Source organism: Saimiri boliviensis, chromosome 16 (assembly GCF_048565385.1).
Source record: "Saimiri boliviensis isolate mSaiBol1 chromosome 16, mSaiBol1.pri, whole genome shotgun sequence".
Classification (NCBI taxonomy): domain Eukaryota; kingdom Metazoa; phylum Chordata; class Mammalia; order Primates; family Cebidae; genus Saimiri; species Saimiri boliviensis.
In genome coordinates, this window is record NC_133464.1 from 12136603 (window position 1) to 12152850 (window position 16248).

The following is a 16248-nucleotide window of genomic DNA, read 5'->3' on the forward strand; positions in this document are numbered from 1 at the left end:
CAGAGCACTTACTACATACTACTGTAATGATTTCTGTATTTCTTTTTTATGCTACATCTAATTGAACTTTGATACCTGTCGTAGTCCATTTAGGCTGCTATGAAAATACTATAGATAAGTAGCTCATAAGCAACAGATATCTATGCCTTACAGTTCTGGAGTCTGGGAAGTCCAAGATCAAGGCACTGGCAGATTCAGTGTCTGGTGAGAGCCTGCTTCCTACACATAGATGGCACCTTCTCACTGAGTCCTCACATGGTGAATGGTAGAGCTAGCTCTCTGGGTTCTATTTTGTTATTTATTTTATTATTTTATTATTATAATTGCTTTTAGAGACAGGGTCTCTATCACCCAGGCTGAAGTATAGTGGTACCATCATGGGTCACTGCAGCCTCAAACTCCTGGGCTCAAGAAATCCTGCCACCTCAGCCTGGTGAGTAGCTGAGACTACAGGCATGCACAACCACACTCTGGGTTCTCTTTTGTAAGAGCACCATTCCCTTTCATGAGGACTCCACCCTCATGAACTAATCACCCCCAAAGACCCGACCTTCTAATATCATCAACTTTGGGGCTAGGTTTCTATGTGTAATTTTTAAGAAGGGTGCAAACATTCAGATCAAAGTAATGTACACAAATCAGCAAATAAAGTAGTATATGGTGGATAAGACATTTATTTTCTAAATACGTATCTCTGGTGGAAGCAGGTTTGAATTCCACTAAGAGGGTAGAATCAGCTGAATAGTGTTCCTCAACATTTATGTCCACCTAGGACCTCAGGGTGTCACCTAATTTGGAAACAGGGTCTTTGCAGATATAATTAAAGACTAGAGAGAGCTGAATCACCCTGCATTTAGGGTGGGCCCTAAGTCCAATGACCATTGTACTTATTGGAGAAAGGAGAAGGAGGCGTAGACACAGAGAGGCAGGCAAGACAGCCATGTGAAGACAGAGGCAGAGAAGGGAGCGAGGCTGCCACAAGCCAAGGAACGCCAGAAGCCACCAGAAGTTGGAAACAGCAAGAAAGGATTCTCTTCTAGGTCCTTACAGGGATCCTGACACTTTGATTTCAAACTTCTGATCTCCAAAACTGTGAGAAAAAATTTCTGTTGTTTTCAGCCACCAAATATGTGGTCATTGTTTTGGCAGCCCTAGGAATCTAACCTGGGTCCGGGGTGGGGTATACCTCCGCCGTGGATCACAAGGGGTCACCTGCAGCTAAGAGGGAACAGGTGTTTCAAAATTGGGCTCTTTAAAGAAGCACTGTGCATATGAAGGGTTTCTGGGAGGGCATCTGAGGACAGCCTAACTTTCTCTGGGCTATTTCCCAGCATTGGTCCTGAGGAGCCTCTCTGGACAATGTGCAATGGTTTTACTGCTAACCTCACATTGGCTAATTGCTCCCCTGAGCATGCGCCTCACTTCTCAGAAGTGTGGCATCTCACCATAGCTGCAAAATCCCAACCAAAAACATGGGGACAAGGCAGACAAGGAGCCAGCTCAGCAGTGGGCCACGTGGAAAGGATGGGCAGGGAACAGATGGCAGGGAGCTGATACGGATTCGCTGGTCAGTTCTTTGATTAAATAATAGAAAATGTGCTCAAACTGAACCTACTCAGACTCATCCACATAAATCTTAGTTTCATTAATAAGGAAAATATGATTCTGGGGAATTCTTGTCCTCGACACACAAGATAATATACATGGGAAAAAAGACAATGGAAAACAACTAGTACTCTCGTGGTCACAGAACTAAACAGTGTTTTAGTATTAAATAATACTATGGCTATTCTTGGGGAAAAAAAATGGCTAAATACATTCCTCCATATTTCTCAAAGGAGAAATTACCTATGGTAGAAATTCAAAATGCATTTTTTACAAAGTCCCTTTTCTGGCCTCTTTGACAATTCTATCTATTAAGCCAGTTATGTTTCATATAGAACAAATAATCATTGTCCTGTGTGCTGCTGGTATTCAAATGTGTCTAAGGTGGTTCGTTGTTCAAGATCTCCTCTCTTTATTTCTCTCTAAGCCCTACCCTATTTTCCCACCCCTTTTTCCCCTGGCTCACTCCTTTCCCTCCTAGCCCTATTCAACAAAGCTTTGCAAAAGGACACCACACAGCAATAAGTTTTGTGCAGCTTGTAAGTACTCCCTAAAGCCCTGTTTGCTCAGTGGGAAGTAGGGCAAAAACTAAAATGTCCATCCTTCTGCTACAGGACCGTGCCTGTTACACAACCTTGCCGAGTGGTGAGTCTTCATGTGACTGCACAGCAGAATCACCCGGAGAGCTTTTAAAATCCCAGACGCTCAGGCCACATCGCCGATAAATCAAACCATGTGGGAACTGAGCACTGGCGTCTTAAAAATACTTCCGCAGGCTCTCCAAGTGTCCTCATCTCCTCTATGAATTTTTTAAGAACAAAGCCCACCTGACTTACATCTCCTTCCAGAAAACCTTATTGCTTGAGTCTGAAATTGTTTTCCTGTTTCCTCTGCCATCTTCCCTGAGTTGTCATTTGGCCCCCTTTCAATCCTCCAATCTGGCCACATATGACTTCCTCAGAGAATTTATCTCCCCACGGTATTTAGAGCAGCCCCCAGGCCTCTTCTTGGGCACTCTCTCATGTTATCTTGCTTTCCCTTCTCATAGGGCTCTCTGAAATTATTTGTTTTCTGGTGTAACTTATTTTCCCAAACTCTATGACATCTATTGCCTTGTCTAATTATTTTCAGCAGTGAGAATGGTACTGGGAACATAGTGGGACCCCAGTAAATATACGGTGACTGGATGAGTGAATGAATGAATGAATGTCGACCTTGTTTTCTCTATTAAATTGTATGCCCTGGAGGTCATTTGTATGTCATCTATTTAAAACCCTTGTAAGCCCTTACAATTGTATATTAAAGGTAGCAAAGAAGTGTTACGTATACTGTTTCAAGTGTCTCTCACAATAACATTTGAGAGAAAACATCGGTTGTTAATCATGCCATTTTAACAGATAGCAAAATGAAGGGTCCAAAAAGTTTTTTTTTTTAATGCAAAACTCTACAGAGTTGCACAAAGAATAAGTGGTGTGAGACATCAGCTCTCTGAGGGTGTCATGCAGCCATGTGGCTGTCTCTTCCATCCCTGCCCGCTAAGAGGCACACGCCCTCATAATGGGAACCTGACTGCTTTGATAAGCTACGGACTCTGAGGGAAGGCGTGGCATTGGCAGCACGTGTGTCTTTCTATCCAAACAGGAAACTGATGTCTGTTGATAGTGTTGCCAGGGACCGTGCCAGTGAAGAGAGGAGAATCACTTATGAACATATAACTAGGGGTGAAGAGTGTCAGCATGTGCTCACCCTGTCATACCCTGTGTGGTCACAAGACACCAGGCCTCCTAAGGCATCCAAAATCTTATTTACTAAGAAGCCTAACATGAAGACCGCACTCCCTCTGGATTTTTCTCTCTATGTAGAGTTATCCAGAAGAATAGATCTAGACTCAAGCATAAATTATGTCACTTGGATTTTGCTACCACTGTTTTTTATAATTACATTAAACTACATTCAAGAGAGTGAGTAGTATTGTAGTTTACCATTGCAACTATAATTCAACAATTAACCATACCCAGACTTCCAGCAAATTAAAGGAAGCAGTATGAAAGACATTTCCTGGCACTGCATACTCCATATTTTCTTATTTTTTTCACATTCCTTTTAACTTTCTTTAGTGGACTATTATACAATAAAGGGCTCTGGGAAGCAATCTTGGAAATCTTGGCAAAGGAGTTAACATCCTTATAAAGGACTTTATAAATGACCTCAAAATATTTGCTGTTTCATCCTAGAGACCATCCAAACCTTAAGCAGGTTAACCCTGCATTCATTTTGCAACTGTACCATCACAACTGTACCATCCCAGGCCATTTGGTATTATTTACCAGCATCCACATGGCATGAATATTTTGAGCATCGAAGAGCCCAAAATTATTTACACAACTGAATAGGAAGCCAAAGAATCCTGCCTTTTTGCCTTTATCCAAGTAGTAGGCAACACATGAAAAATAAATATTTATGGAGAACCAAAATCTCATCCATCTGAATTGTTATATTCCAAATGAAAGAATGCCATAACTGAGGAATGTATTAGTTTGAATCCTAAACAGATGCTTGGTGGAAAGTAGAGTCTGAAACAACGGTGGGGTAGTCACATGGTTCTCATGAGATGTAGTCGGATCTTTGTCTAGTTCACTATACAAAACCAGACACCAAATCTGCTATGCAGGTGAGTCAGAAATGACAGGCATGGTGTCCATGAGATTAGGTATAAAATCTAGGAGTCCCAATGAGTCAGAACACAGTGTCAAGTTCACTTACTGCAAAGAAAGGTGAAATGGAAGCAATGCAAGCTTATGCAGCTAAGTTCAAGGTCACTGAGAAGAGTTTTGCTGCGAGTCCAGCATGTGACTTGTTGGGTCATACAGCTGGCTAGTGACTGAACTCAGACTAACTCAGGGTCTACTCACCTCTATCCCACTAGCCCACTGTCCAACTAACTGCTGCAATGTGTTCCTTTGCCATTTTAAACATGTAGGCATCTATATATATACCCAATATCTAGATAATAGTTATCTCATTCTCAAAATACAAATCTGACTGCTGACAGTTGTCATTTTAATACTTTGCCAATAGGAATGACTTTGAATGAAACAGTTTTGGATGTGTGCTTGTTTTCTCATCTTCTGCAGTAGATAAGTAAACATGATACGAAGTGCAGAAGGGCACATGGAAGGATGCTAAAGTATTTGTCTTGTTCATGGAAAAATCTGAATCTCAGTAAATTCAGTTACATAAATCTTGGCATTTTAGCAATGGCCCAATGAATGGGAATGAAGCAACATTAACTTGGCATTTCTATGACATCATTTTGTTAACCTCATAAAACAATTATGACATAGAGAATTCTGCAAAGTGGCTTTTTCTGTCTGAAACCCATCAATCACACAAGGAGAGGTGGGGTAGGGGGAAGAGAGACATATTGCCCCCAGGATGTCTCCCACCATTTTCTTATTTTTTCTAAATCATCACAAGTGAGTATATTTCCCATCTTATGTTATTCCCATCTTAACTCAGTTTCTGCCCCTGCTGTTCCTCCTACGTGGAATGTCCTTTTTAAATATATATATATATATATATAATCTGGCTACGCTACTCATCTCTGCAGACACTCACTAGGTTCACTCATTTCATAAAGCCATATTTGCACCCAAACTGAACAAATGTCATCTTCCTCTGATTCTCAAGACACTCTATCCCTTCTCCCAACGTATTTGTCACAGTTAACACAAATGCTTAGTCAGGGGTTGCAGGCTTTTTCTGTAAGGGGTTAGATGACAAATATTTCAGGCTTTGTGGGCCATGTGCTCTCTGCGGCAACTACTCAACTTTGCCATTATGGCAAGAAAGGAACCATTCATAGGTAAACAAATGAGCGTGGCTATGATCTAATAAACCTTTATTTGCAAAAAGAGAATACAGCCCTAGCCCTAGTTTTTCAGCCACTAGCTTAGCCCAGAGATACATGGAGGTAAGATCAATAAATATTAGATTGATTATGACAAACAACATCATTTATGAAAACATGATGTACATGTTGTCTGTGATGTGACTACAGAGTATCTGCATTCATTTTGCAACCGCAGCACAATGACCAACCCTATTAATTTTTGTGTATCCTAAGAAGGGCATCACAGGTTCTGATCAGCTATGTGATTCTGCAGGCTACACAATGGGATACCACTCTGCCTCATTGGTTTTCTATTAGAAAGAACATCTGTTAAGGCAATAATTCTAGGAAGATTATGGCTGATAACCAGAGCAATTGTTTCCCATAAAAGTATCTGGTTTTCCTGTTTATATTGAATAAAATCAGGTAAGTCACTGCTAAAGCTTTACACTACAATCTGCACTGTAATTTCAGTGTTTTAATAGAAATAAATACAAAATCACAGTAGCAAAACTGTCATAGCTGTCACATATTTCACTTTGAGCTTGCTTAAAGAAATTGGAATTAAATCCAACTCCAATTTTCTATTTTCGTTTCAAATGGATTTTGACAATATTGGTTGCAGTCTTTACTAAGAAGTTATCGTAGCCAAAGAATTTCACTGGTTTTCAATTTACAACATGAAAATAATACAAAACGTAATGAAACTTGTCTACTTATTTGGATCAATTCCTATCTTTGATACAAAATGTTCTGTTGCCATAGATAAAGATTGTTTATTTAAAACAGGAAGAAAAACACTCTCTCGGTAGTAACACAGTTTTCTGAACTATTGGTTAGAAAAACTCCAGCTAATTAAAAAATACTATGTTTATCATTTTCCATTGAATTATTTTCTACCTTCTCTTAAAAATAAACAAAACTAATAAATTCAGCTTCTGGAATCTTCTTTACTCTCTGATCTGTTGAATATAAAAATAGCAAGATGGGAAGGCAAGATCAAACACAAGAGGAGAAATAAGGAACATAAATATCCACTGCACAGGGGAGTCCCTGAAAAATCAACTTACATGAGATCCTCTCTTCTATTTAGCAAGGCTCTTTTCCATTCCCGTCAACCACTTCCTTTCATATATGCAGATTATATTATTAGCTTAATAAACGCTGCTTCATCATATGACAGAAATATTTAATACTGGATTTAACTAGGACCTTCAAGTAGACCACTATTCTGAGCACCTGCACCTTTGGCTACATCTATGAGAATACACGATGTCCCAACAAAGAGAAATCCAAGTGCATCATGAAGATAGATAAAGGATGCCAGAGTTGCCCTATTTAATTCTCCCTGTTTCCCAAACTTCTCGTATCAGTACTATTCTTAATAACATCATAACAAATTACAATTACATTCCTGAGTTGTTGTGAAATGTACGATACATGTACAGTTTAAGATATCATAATGAGTACAAAGAAGGCAAATGATAAATAGGCTCTTCTATTTCTATATCCTATTATGATTATAGGCTATTGCATGGTAATAGAGCATATACAAGCCATAACAGTGGGTGTTGTCAGTTCAAAGCATGCTCAAAGATGCATGGAAGCCTCCCTGGTGGTACACAGGCTTATTCTTGTCATTTAATGTCCATAACATGAGAAAGTCCAGGCCTTTGCTTCTGATATGATTCACCAATTCATTTATATTTCTCCTCATTTGATGCATACTAAAAGCAGGACCATTCCTCTTGGATAAGAAATAGTACATAAGTTCATGTTATAGTGTCATTTATTTATCATCTTTGGCTACGGTTTATGAAAACTAGGTTTCAAATGGCATACCTCAGTGCATGAGTACTCCAGGGTCCTCTAACACTGGTAGAAATAGTCAATCAATCTCTCAGAAAGCTCACAATAGAGTAATCTGAATCCCACTTGCTTTTCCAAAGTACTACTAGAAGAATACATAGGAGTTCCCTTGTCACCTGAACACTCAGCACATTCCCTGCAGCAGTTAACTTAAAATAAGATAATTAGGCCACAAAGGATTTTAAAATATAATCAGAATCACTATATATAGTATGATGCTTAATTGAAAATATTTGGAGAACTTCCAATTTTTTTAAGCTTTCTCTTTGTTCCAAATAAATAAACTCTCTGTAAATAGGAATAAGAAAGGTAATGATTCAGTTGTCCAAAATTACATAGAGTGAAAAACACACAGGCCACAAAAAAAAAGGAAAGAAAGAAAGAAAGAAAGAAAGAAAGAAAGAAAGAAAGAAAGAAAGAAAGAAAGAAAGAAAGAAAGAGAAAACATTCATCATGAAAAGTTCTCTGAAAAATAAAACTAGAAATTAAAGATGGGCTTTGCCAACAAAAGGGAAAGATAAATTGTGACTTCATTGAAAAATATCCAGATGGTGAGAATTTGGCATGCTATTATTCTTTGAAATATGTTCCTAGGTAAGGGAATTGCAACAATTTGCTCAATTCATTAATTAAAGTATGCTAATAGATAAAAACGAGGACATGGTTTCTATTTTCTAGAAGTTACAATATTAAATAATGAGCCTCCATCTACCATTCTTCCTGCATTTCACACCTTCCCTTATGGGAGTGTATGGTTATGTGTTTAAGGAACTAAAACATATGCAATATCTCTTAGAACAAGTCTGATCAAAGAAAACCAAAGGGCAAACAGGACAGACAAGAAAAGCACATGGGATTGCAGTATCAAACAAAAAGATGACTTAGACACAAGGACAAACGATGATCAAAGAAGGCAAATGCTGAAAACACAAGCCTCTGAATAATAATGCCTGCAGATAAATCATTTGTTTGATTATTCTAAAAGTCAATGAAAGAAGTTTGATAAATGGCAAAAGTTTGTTAACACCGACAGCAAAATACATTAAGAAGAGCTAACAGATTATTTAAATTGTCACTGGTGATGGGAGAAGAGGACTTTTCTTATGCCTCCGGCGGGAGAGTATAACTATATAATTTATTTTAGAGATTATAAATTGTTTTGACTTTTTTCCTTCAAAATATTTCACCAATATTTAGATCTACATATTCTGCTATGAGAATATAAATCATGGCATTTAGAACTTGAATAAAATAGGAGAACATATAGATATCTAACAAAAAAGGATTGATTGAATTATTTTGCTACAACCATATAATGGAATATTATGCAGCCATTTCAATGATTCTGGAGAATTATATCTGTAACAGGAAATATGCTAAATATATATTGTTCAATGAGTTGGCATGTAACAAGAACTTGCAAGTTATCCAAAACAATAACCCTGGAGTGAGAGAACATTATTAATCTTCTTTATTAAAATTTTACCACTGGAATTATGTAAAATGACAAACTGTTCAAATATCCAATTATTTTTTCTGCAAAAAGAAGAATAATTATACATCTTCCTACTTAATTGTGTTTTTAAGAAATTTAAAAAAATGTATTCGACGTTCTTAGCATTTTACCTGTTCAATAAGGGCACATAAATGCTGTTGACAGAATAACATAAATACATCGTTTTATAAAATATGTGCATGTTTATTTTGGTTTAGACATTGATACTGACTGCATATACATATAGTTATAAACCTCAACTACTGATATGCTTATCTCATTAGGTGTAAGTGTGATTTTTGTTGTATTTGTTTATCTTGGTTTAACCATATTCCCTAAATTTTATATGGGGAATTGAGTATCAGTCAGGTGCTCTCCTGCAACACCATCTCCCTCCAAAATCTCACTTGTTTAAAACAACAGGAATTTCCTTCTCAATCATATTATAGAACCTTGGTGGATCACAGGGATTTTTGCTACTTATCCTCATTCAAACACCCAGGCTAACAGGTCAGAGACCATCTCCAGTGCTGCAAATCCTCATGCCTGATCGAGAATGGCAGATTTTTCACTGCCTCTTACAGCTTCTGCTCAGATGTGACACAAATGAATTTTACTCACATTTTTTTTAACCAAAGTCAATCTCATGCTCAAGAGAACATCGATAACAATAATAATGTATTTTTAAGTCGGAAAGAGTGTAAAACTAATGTTTAGTCTATCATAATCCATTGCAGGTTTTGAGCAGAACACTAGGTGACTAGAGAAAGTGCTTTCCCACCCTTACTCCCAGGAACCAAAATTAGGATGAATGTCTTTAGATCTATATTGGCTATATGAGATACATCTAGTTACATGAAAATATATCTACAGGCAATATGGTACAGAAACCAAGGAATCATAGGATACAGAAATTAAGATATCATCTAAGTTATTCCGCCTTCAAGACATAATGATCACACTCACCACCAGCAGAAACAAGTAATCTAACTTAATTTCTGGTTAAAAAGAAATGCCTTCATCTTCACTTGGTCCCTGACAAACTTCGGTTTTTCTCAGCTGGTGAGCTGATGAGGCTCTCAGGCTTGAGAAACTGATGGGTCTTATCATTGCTTTCCTAACTCATGTTGCCACAGCTGCAGTTTTCATTCATAAATTGCAAAATGAACTCTTTAAAGTTTTCCTACTGGCTATTTGCTTCAAAACAATCAGTGCCAATGAATTTGCAAAGGTAGCCCTATGAGGAAGAAAGGGTCCCTGACCTTGACCAAAAGCACTGAACTGACTGTCATAAATTCTTGGATTTCATTTTCAAAAATCTTACACATTGTCATGATTCCCTGTGAAATCACTTCACTCATATAAGGAAATGGATGAAGCTTATTTAGTTTTAAAGTACTTCTAGAGACTGAAATGAATTAAAAATAATTTTTAAAATCTTAATTCTATATAGTTATTCGACACTTTTTTTAACAAAATAAACTTTAAATATACTCCATTACTTAAAAAAATGGTAGCTAAATAAGTTAGTGAATCTTGAGAAGGACAGGAAATATGCATGTTTGAGGAACAAACTAGTGGAGTTTGTCAAAGATCAATATATTAAGTCCATGATAATTTTCTTTCACTTGTTCTACATATTAAAAAATTTTAGGCCGGGCACGGTGGCTCACACCTGTAATCCCAGAAATTTGGGAGGCCAACGTGGGTGGATCAGGAGATCAGGAGATCAGGAGATGTAGACCATCCTGGCCAACATGGTGAAACCCCGTCTCTACTAAAAATACAAAAATTAGCTGGGCATGGTGGCACGTGCCTGTAATCCCAGCCACTCAGGAGGCTGAGGCAGGAGAATCGTTTGAACCAGGAAGTCAGAGGTTTCAGTAAGCCGAGATTGTGCCACTACACTCCAGCCTGGTGACAGAGGGAGACTCTGTCTCAAAAAAAAAAGTAGAGACAAATGAAAAACTATTCATACAAGTATATATTTAGAGTGATTTTCTCTGAGAGATATTTTGAATGCTTTTCTTATTTTTCCATTATATGATTTGACATTTTAAGCTTCAAAATATAAAAGCATTTGTTAAAAAGTATACATTTTGTTCCTTTTTTTGTTTTAAAATATAAATACATATCCCTATTGTTTCTGTTCTATGTACTCCTACCAATGACATAACCATTTGGAGTTTAAATAATTTTACCGAATGTGAGCCCTTTAATTGAAATAATGTTTTAAGATATCAGACCTCCCTTTGCTTTGCTTACCACTTTGAGACAACAGTAGAAATCACTGGACCTAAACTTCTCTAACATAAATGTAATTGACAAAGTATCCTCAGGATCAAAAATCTATTTGTGAAATAAATTCATTTTCTTTCCCTCCCAAGGTTTTGCATTTGAAATGGAATAGTCCCCAGGATTATATTATATTTTTGAAAAGGCACACTGACTTTTTTTTTAAAGACACTGATTAGCCTTCCTATTTTAACATGGTTGAGCCCAATAGATAAAGCTTTTTGTAAATGTAAAATAATCATGTAAAGTTATGTTTTGCTGTAGATTACAAGGGTTGGCAAAAGCAGTAGTCTGAGGGATACAAATTTTAGTCTGTTACTTTAAAAGCATGATGGCTTATGCAGCATTATAATGAGAATATTATGAATGCAGATAGAACAATGGTTCTTGTCTGAGATTGCTGGTGAAACACTGGGCTAGTCAAAAATATTTCTGAAATAAACAAAAATAATTCTACCCACATCCTACTTCTCAACTTTTCCACTTCCAATTAGGGGAAAATACTGGATATGAGAAAATACCTATGCTACAAATGATCTGGGAGACTTTATGGAGTTTTCTTTATCCAGAACATTCTAAAGAATCAAAAAGACAGACAATACCAAGAAATGGTGAAGATGTAGATGTAGAGAAACTGGGACCTCCACACACTGTTGGTGGAATGTCAAATGGTATCACCATTTTGAAGACAGTCCTGCACTACCTCAAAAGGTAAAACATAGAGTCACTCTACGATCCAGCAATTCCACTCACAGATATAGACCCCAAATAAATTAAAACACATGTCCACCCAAAAACTTGCACACCAATGTTTATAGCAACATTATTCATAATGCCCAAAAAGTTGAAACCCCATCTCTGAATGTCCATTAACTGATGGAGAGTTAAATAACTGTGGTGTATCCATACAACAGGATATTATTTAGCCATAAAAAGGAATGGGACTGACATATGCTACAACTTTGATAAAACTTGCAAACACTTGATGCTAAGTGGAGAAAAGCCAGATGCAAGAAGATCACATATTTTATGATTCCATTTGTATATAATATTCAGAATAGACAAGTCCACAGAGACAGAGAGTCAATTGGTAGTTTCTAGGGTTTCTGGGACAAGAGAATGTGGAGTGTTTGCCATAGGGTAACAGTATTTTAGGGTGATAAACATTTTTTTGGAATTGGACAGTGGTGATGGCTGCATAATTATGTTAATATGTTAACAATACTGAGTGGTATGTGAATTTTATGGTAGGTGAATTACATCCCTCTTAAAAAGTACATTTTTAAACAAGAAAAATGCAACATAACCATTTTCTGATCTAATGTTCAAGTGAAGAAAGCCTGTTTCCTCTTTCTGGAACAAAATTGGTAATAATGTCAATCACCAGTTCTTCAAAAGCATATTTCATATTAACTTTGCTATTCTCATCTGAGAAATTGTATTTCTTATTTTGATAAATCGAGAGGAATGGAACCCATGTTCTTCTAAATGAATTTGTCCTTCTCCTCTAATTTGTTCTGATCTGATACCAAGAACACACCTGAGGCTACATGCCTTCCTTCCAAAACGACAAAAGCTTATTCGTAGCTATTTGTTTATACAGTGAATTTCCAAAAGCCAACACTGTCCTGAAAATAATGTTACTGGGTTTCGTAAATGTCAGTGGACAATTAGGTGGTCTCATTCAGAGAGCTTTAAGCAAACATCTAAACTGTGTTTCCTTTTTTAATGTAACATTGAACTGAACTAAACTGAAATTGAACATACCTCAAGTCTCAAGTAGACTGACAGTGAGTGAGAGTGTCTGTGTGTGAAAGATATCTCTTTGTACTTCCATTCATGGAAATTGGATTTATTATTAGTTTCTAAAAAGACTAATAGTCCCTCATTCAGGGATCTCAGCTGTTTTTAAAATTAAGATGTGTGTGCACTGAATTCATTTGAATCATGATGGACAGGCCTTGGCAAGCCCTGAGACCTCACTTACCCCTCCCAGAGCAAGGCAGATCAGAGCTTCCCTGGCACCTCCTGATGCTCTCCTCGGCTGACAGTATGCAGGACTGTGGGTGCTCACACTTCTTCCCATGCCAGCCTGCTTTGCAGTCACATCTTCCGCAATTACACTGCCCATGACCTTCACAGTGACAATAGCAAACAATAAAAAAAGTTATATAAAGTTAATGAAGTCGGAATTAGTTTTCATTCTAACAGCAAATGTCACAAATGAGTCAGGATCTTGATGAACACAATATAACACATTAAAGCAAAGGCACATTTTTCTCCAATTCTTAAATAACTGATTTACATGAATTGATCTTGAGGGGCAAGGAAAAGCAACCACTACAGATAAGATGAGCAGTTTAGTAAGACTGTGAACTTGAATCTGCCCAAATCCAGGTGCATGTGATTGTATTGGTCTGCTGGGGACTAAAGGGAGTATTTGGGCTGGGTGCAGTGGCTCACACCTGTAATCCCAGCACTCTGGCGAGCCAAGGCGGGTGAATCACAAGATCAGGAGTTTGGAACCAGCCTAACCATCATGGTAAAACTCTGTCTCTAACAAAAATACAAAAATTAGCCAGGGCGGTGCACCTGTAATCCCAGCTACTCAGGAGCCTTAGGCAGCAGAATTTCTCCAACCCAGGAGGCAAGGTTACACCATTGCACACCAGCCTAAGTAACAGAGCAAGACCCCATCTCCAAAAAAAAAGGTATATAAGGAATATTTTAAGGAATATTTGGTAGATTTGGCAATTAATTCACATTTGCATGGAAAGGAGACGTAGGAAAGGACAAATACTATATTTTGAAGCAAGATTTTTTTTTTTTTTGGCTTTTAGACTCATTTTTTATATACAAATGCTCCTTTCTCAGTAATTAATGCAATAAGTGAAATTAAAATCAGTATGGATGTAGAAAAATTGACGTTAACAGCCAAGTAGACCTAATTAACATTCATACAGCATTCTATCAAACAATATGAGAGACAGTACATATTCTTTTCTTTTAAGAATTAGGTTTTTTTTTTTTTTAGAGCAGTTTTAGGTGCACAACAAAATTGAGAGAGGTGCAGATACTCCATATGCCTCTCTCTCCCTCACGTGCATAGACTTCTTCATTATCAACAATCCCCACCGGAGCTGTACACTTATTATAACTGATGAGCCTACATTGACACATCACTATTATCCAAAGTCAGTAGTTCACATTAGGGTGCACTCTTAGTGTACACTGTGTGAGTGTGAGTAAATGCAGAGTGACATGAATTCACCACTGTAGTATCATACAGATATTTTCACTGCCCTGAAAATCCTGTTTTCTGCCTCATCATCTGTCCCTCTTCCACACCTTTCCCCAATCTCTGGTAACCTGATCTTTTCACTGTCTTCCATAATTTTGCCTTTTCCTTAATTTTATATAGTTGGAGCCATATAGCACATGTAGTTATTTCGGTTTTGGGTTTTTTTTTTTTCAGTTGGTAATATGCATCTGAAATTCCTCTATGGATAAACTGTGGTACATCCAAAGAATGGAATATTATAGAGTGGGATTGTTTCTAATGAACCATTGAATGGATCTCTGTTATTAAGATCTCACAACCACAGTCAAATGGGGGCCACAAACTGACAAAAAGCATGAAATCTAGAATTCAGAAGAAGTCCCTCTTTTTTTCTCTTGGATTTATTGAGGTATAAGTGACAAAAAAAATGTAAATACTTGAAGTATGTAACACGATGGTTTGATATGCATATGCATTGTGAAATGATTACCACAATTATGATAACAAACACATCCACGATCTCACACAGTTACCTTTGTGTGTGCGTCTGTGTGCGGTGAGAATAAGATTGACTCTCCTCATACATTTCAAGTAGACAATATTATAAACTATAGTAACCAGGCTGTACATTAGATCTCCAGAACATACTCATCTTATAACTTTGAAAGTTTGTAAGCTTTGATCAAAGTCTCCCCATTTCTCCTACCCCTCAACCCTGGGTAACCACCCTTCTACTCTGTTTCTAAGAGTTTGACTTTTTCAAATTCCACATATGAGTGAGATTATGCAGTGTTTTTTGTCTATGACTGGCTTATTTTACTTAACAAAATGTGCTCCAGGTTTATTCCTGTTGAGGCAAATGAAAGGATTTCCTTCTTTTTAAGGGATGAATACTATTCTATTGGAGATATATATATATATATATATATATATATATATATATATATATATTTATATATATATTTATATATATATTTATATGTAACTACGTATCATTTATAATTTTTTTATATATATTAAAAAAGCTTCCTGAGACCTCACCAGGAACATGCTTCCTGTACAGGCTATGGAAACGTGAGCCAACATAGACATTCTTTTTTTTTTTTTTAAGATAGAGTCTCTCTCTATTTCCCAGGCAGGAGTTCAGTAGCACGATCTCAGCTCACTGCAACCTCCACCTCCCAGGTTCAAGTGATTCTCATGTCTCACTCTCCCCAGTACCTGGGACTACAGGTGTGTGCCACCATGCCAGCTATTTTTTTTTTTAAATTTTAGTAGAGATAGGGTTTTACCACATTGGCCAAGCTTGTCCACAACTCCTGGCCTCAAGTGCTTTGCCCACCTTGGCCTCAAAAAGTGCTGGGATTATACGCATGAGCCACCATGTGCCTGGTTCCAAACAAATTTATTTTCTTTATAAATTACCCAGCCCCAGGTATTTCTTTGTAGTAATGCAAAAATGGACTAGAACTCATATATTTTGAATATTAACCCCTTCTTGGATATATGGTTTGCAAATATTTTCTCTCATTCCATAAATTGCCTTTTCATTTTTGTTATTTCCTCTGCTGCTGTAGAAACCTTTTAGTTCAGTGCAGTCCCATTCATTTATTTTTGCTTTTGTCATCTGTGTTCTGGTGTCGTATCCAAAAAATCATTGCCAAGACTAATGGCATAGAACTTTTCTCCTATGTTTCTGCAAGTACTTTTAAATTTTCAGATTTTACATGTAAGTCTTTAATTCATTTTGAGTTGATTTTTATAAACATTATAAGACTCTAATTTCTTTCTTCTGCATGTGGACACCCAGTT

General features: G+C 37.1%; 1 protein-coding gene across 2 annotated transcripts in view; it reads right to left on the reverse strand.

The window, feature by feature from the left end:
- Positions 1-16248, reverse strand: part of ITGBL1 (integrin subunit beta like 1) — a 260806-nt gene that overhangs the window by 112262 nt on the left and 132296 nt on the right. For both annotated transcript variants that reach the window (XM_039473177.2, XM_039473178.2), the window contains exon 7: positions 13144-13290. In XM_039473177.2, the coding sequence (XP_039329111.1) occupies positions 13144-13290 (147 nt within the window). The remainder of the gene's footprint in view (positions 1-13143; positions 13291-16248) is intronic.